At 40.2% G+C, this 3796-nt stretch overlaps 1 protein-coding gene across 1 annotated transcript; it reads right to left on the bottom strand.

The window, feature by feature from the left end:
• Positions 1-891: 891 nt before the first annotated feature.
• svopb (SV2 related protein b) lies at positions 892-3793 on the bottom strand (the record flags this gene model as incomplete). Its single annotated transcript, XM_005735352.2, has 12 exons — positions 892-911; positions 1200-1304; positions 1390-1466; positions 1799-1872; positions 1978-2106; positions 2191-2316; positions 2402-2465; positions 2566-2690; positions 2788-2859; positions 2958-3056; positions 3137-3222; positions 3676-3793. Coding segments are annotated over 12 exons (1095 nt in total), but the record flags the coding sequence as incomplete, so codon positions are not given.
• Between the last annotated feature and the right edge of the window lie 3 nt (positions 3794-3796).

Genomic DNA, 3796 nt, shown 5'->3' with positions numbered 1-3796 from the left:
GATGCCTCCTGTAGTTGCAAACAGACTTATAGTTGCATGGAAATCTAGAGGGAAACAGGCCAAGGGACTCTTACTGTATCCACAGTCAACACTTTCCTGATGACTTTGTGGGCTCAAACGCTAGCTTCACGTCTTTTAATCATACAGGATACTTTTTTTATGTGGGCGGTGCCTAACAGCGACGTTGCCGTTGAAGACTACAGGGTACGGTCGAGACGGCTTTTACCGCTATTTTTATGATATATCAGTCCAGGATCTCAGAGATTCACAGATTATACAGAGGGAGATGTTGCAGCCGTTTGAAAAGATTGCCCAGTGTTCAGTGTTCCTCAGTTTCTCACTCCTCTCTTCACATTCAGTTTCAAAACACCAATACGGGGACAGAGAAAATGCCCATCTTGAAGCTTCACAATGGGACTTCCCTAAGAAATGAGTGATGTCATAGTAGGTTCATCTATCTTTAATACATACTCTTGTGGATTTAGAAAAATTAGAATAAGGATGAACCACTCCCATGTGGTGTCTGGAAGCGAGAATAATCCCTGTCTCTGTCTAAGTCCTCACAATGAACATAACAGTGCAACAGTCTTTTTCAAAAAGACAAAATTATTATTTTGTGTGGCCGAACTAGACTTCACAACCTGCCTAAACTGATGTTATGCCCAGTAAATATAGTGAAGCGCGTATGCATGCCCATCCCCATCACTCTTGAGGGTGTCGTGTTGTATCTCATTTCTAACTATAATTATTTATGAAGCCACACAATTCAGCTGCTCCTAAATTTCAGCTGTCTTTTTTTTATTTGTACCTGAAGTCTAAAATCACTTCTGTAATAAATGCTCATGCTTCCAGCTGATTAACTGTTAAGCTCTTGCAGCTCAGAGCCACTAATCAATACACTGCATGTTGATCTGGACATGAACAAAAGGAAAGGTGCACGCCCACAATTAAACACGGATTAAAAAAACATACATTTCTTTATCAAAGTTTAAAAGAAAAGAGTATTACAGGGACATTTTGAAAACCAGTAATAGTTTTCAAATTCACTGTTTGTTTGCCACTTTTTCACAGTATAACTACTATTAAGTTGATGGGAAATTACCAAAAACAAATTGGACATTTTCTCTATGTCAGCTGTCAGACTTTCAACTTAACTGCACACCACGCCTCTGACAGACTGCAAGCAGCGAGTATTTTACCTGGGAACTCAGCCAAGGTCGTCCATAAAAGGTCTTTGTAGTCGGCTGACGTTAAATATCTACATTCAAGACTGCAGTCTGGCTCAATCTTGGCTCCTTGGGTCACTATAAGGAAGCATTTGGGATTTGTTGTAATTCAACAATTGAAAACATTAAAAGCAGCTCTGCACAAAGGAAGCTGTAAACATACTCGCGCACAAATCTCCAGCTTGGAACAGCTCAGTTGTCAGCAGGATAATCCCGTAATAGGAGAAGGCATTGGAAAACCTATTGACAAAAGTAAAAAGATCATTTTTTTTAGAACATTAGTTTTGTGAGAAGTTGAAAATAAAGCATTTAATATGTCAATCAGGTACTACTGTTACTCCCCCTTGCATTAGGAATCACATCACAGTCCATCACAGGATTTTAAGTATCGTTCCTGGTTACCTGTATACAAGTCACTGTGGTAATGGTAAAGCTATAACTGCCACAACAACAACAAAAATCAAAAACTTGATAAAATAAGGCCACGATGCCGAGCTGGTAACCACTGATTTAAAAATGACTCCCTTTAAATAGAGAAGGCTTATCTTAGAGAGTGTGTCACTTAAGCTAACCATATAAACCACAGGAGCAGCGTGGTCTTCCAGTACTGAGGAGCAAAGAGATCTTTGAACCGTCCACGTTCATTCTGAGTAATTAAAGACAAAAACACAAAGTAGACATTTTATTTTGAACATTTAAGCACTGCATATATTTAGATTCATATCCAGAAAAAATAAAATCTCATCCCCACCTGATTATAAGCGATCAGCCTGCCTTGAGGCAGGGTCTTCCCATTCTCTTTAGCAATGCGCGTTAAGGTTGCCATGGCTTTTTCTCGTCTTCCCGACAGCACATCAAAACGAGGACTCTCCGGCAACCACTTTGCAACACAGAAAACTGAGCTGAGTGACTTTCAACTTTTTTTCTATTTTGGCGGACCTCTACCCATTGCAGCCATACTTACAAAGCAGAAGCAAACAAAGATTGCCAATGGTACTGTGGATAAGCCGAGCATCCACCTCCAACCCAGATCAGGCATTACCATCAAGGCCAGGAGGACCTCAAACACAGCACCGATTGCCCAGAATGCCTGATGCAGACAAACAGTTAGGATGATATAGTGCAGTGCAGCTAATATTATCAAAAGAGAGTTTATAAGACAATGACCGCAGTACCGCAATCAGCATAATGCAGATGCCTCTCGCCTTCATGGGAAGGAATTCTGAGTACAGCGTGACCCTAAAACAAGATTAAATCTTTATTTATGTTCATATTGTTTTCTTGGATATTGCTCATTAAGGAACTACTGATGTATGCATGAAGGAAGAATCAAGCTTACGACTGAGGAGCTCCTCCAATACCAAAGCCCACAAGGCCGCGCAGGAACAAGAGCCAGCCATACGCTGGAGCAAAGGCACTCAGCAGGCCGTAGTACAAAGTCCAGCACATACAAACTTTCAGACCCTGTTTAGCACAGACACATATACAGGAAATACATGAGATCATTTACAAACCTCATGAAATCATGAGAAATCATCAGAATCATAGATGTGAGACTCACTACTTTTCTGCCGTACTTGTCGGCGACATTTCCCCAAATCGGTGAACTGATCCCCATCCCGATAAAAACCACCTGTTCCAACAAAAATAAATAAATAAATAAATAGGTCATTGACTATGTTATATAATCAAAAATCTCTAGTGAAGCAATAAAAGGTAAACGGACTTTACCGATGTTATGAGTGCCACTTTATAGCTGGGGAGCCTCCACTCACAGTGCAACTGGGGCCCCAAGATGCTGAGGATCATCATCTCCATGGCATCTGCTACCTGAGGGACAGCATCCAGTTAGAGATGTGCAGTATCTGCACGTTGATGAAGCTGTTTGGACTTATTTTAAGATTTATTACCCATGACAGTCCAGTGAGGAAAGAGATTTTCCACTGAAACTTTCCAAATCCGATTGCCTCCAATGCATCATCCACTGTAAAGGTTTCTGTTAATAAAACACATCGGTCACTGCATGATCAGTCTCAGAAACAAAACCTGGCATTAGCATGTTATTCAGTATAACACACTCAAAGGTCATTTTACATCTTGGACAGTATGCTAAATTCACAAGGTTTTTTCACCGTTAACACTTCATTGCCTTGTGAAAATATATAATAAAGAAATCAAATTTGATGCATAACAGATTAAAACAAAGCAGTTCTTCTGTTTTTATGTTTTAGGCCAGTTATAAACAGGACATGGCCAATATAAGATGAGTCTACTTTCATGTGTAATTAACCCATATCCACATTTACATTTATCAAAATCCAATCCAGCTGATCAACACTGCCACATAGGGTCTTTCTATGTTAATACTTTCTAATGCCCTTCTTACTTTACCGCCACCACAGTTCCACGCACAACAATTAAAACAAAATAACAATTATATTGTACACACCTTCGGGTTTATTAGACCCAGAGGCGGATGAAGACTGCGTAGCCTCTGCGTCAAAATTTGAAGCTATGGTGCAAATCTCAGCGTCTGTGCCCTGGTCCTCATCAGTTTGACCCACAAAATC

The sequence above is a fragment of the Pundamilia nyererei genome, unplaced genomic scaffold (genome assembly GCF_000239375.1).
Source record: "Pundamilia nyererei isolate P.nyererei 1_Seehausen unplaced genomic scaffold, PunNye1.0 scaffold00063, whole genome shotgun sequence".
In the NCBI taxonomy this organism is placed as follows: Eukaryota; Metazoa; Chordata; class Actinopteri; order Cichliformes; family Cichlidae; genus Pundamilia; species Pundamilia nyererei.
The sequence above is the reverse complement of the archived record's forward strand: the minus strand, read 5'-3'. Positions and strand labels throughout refer to the sequence as shown.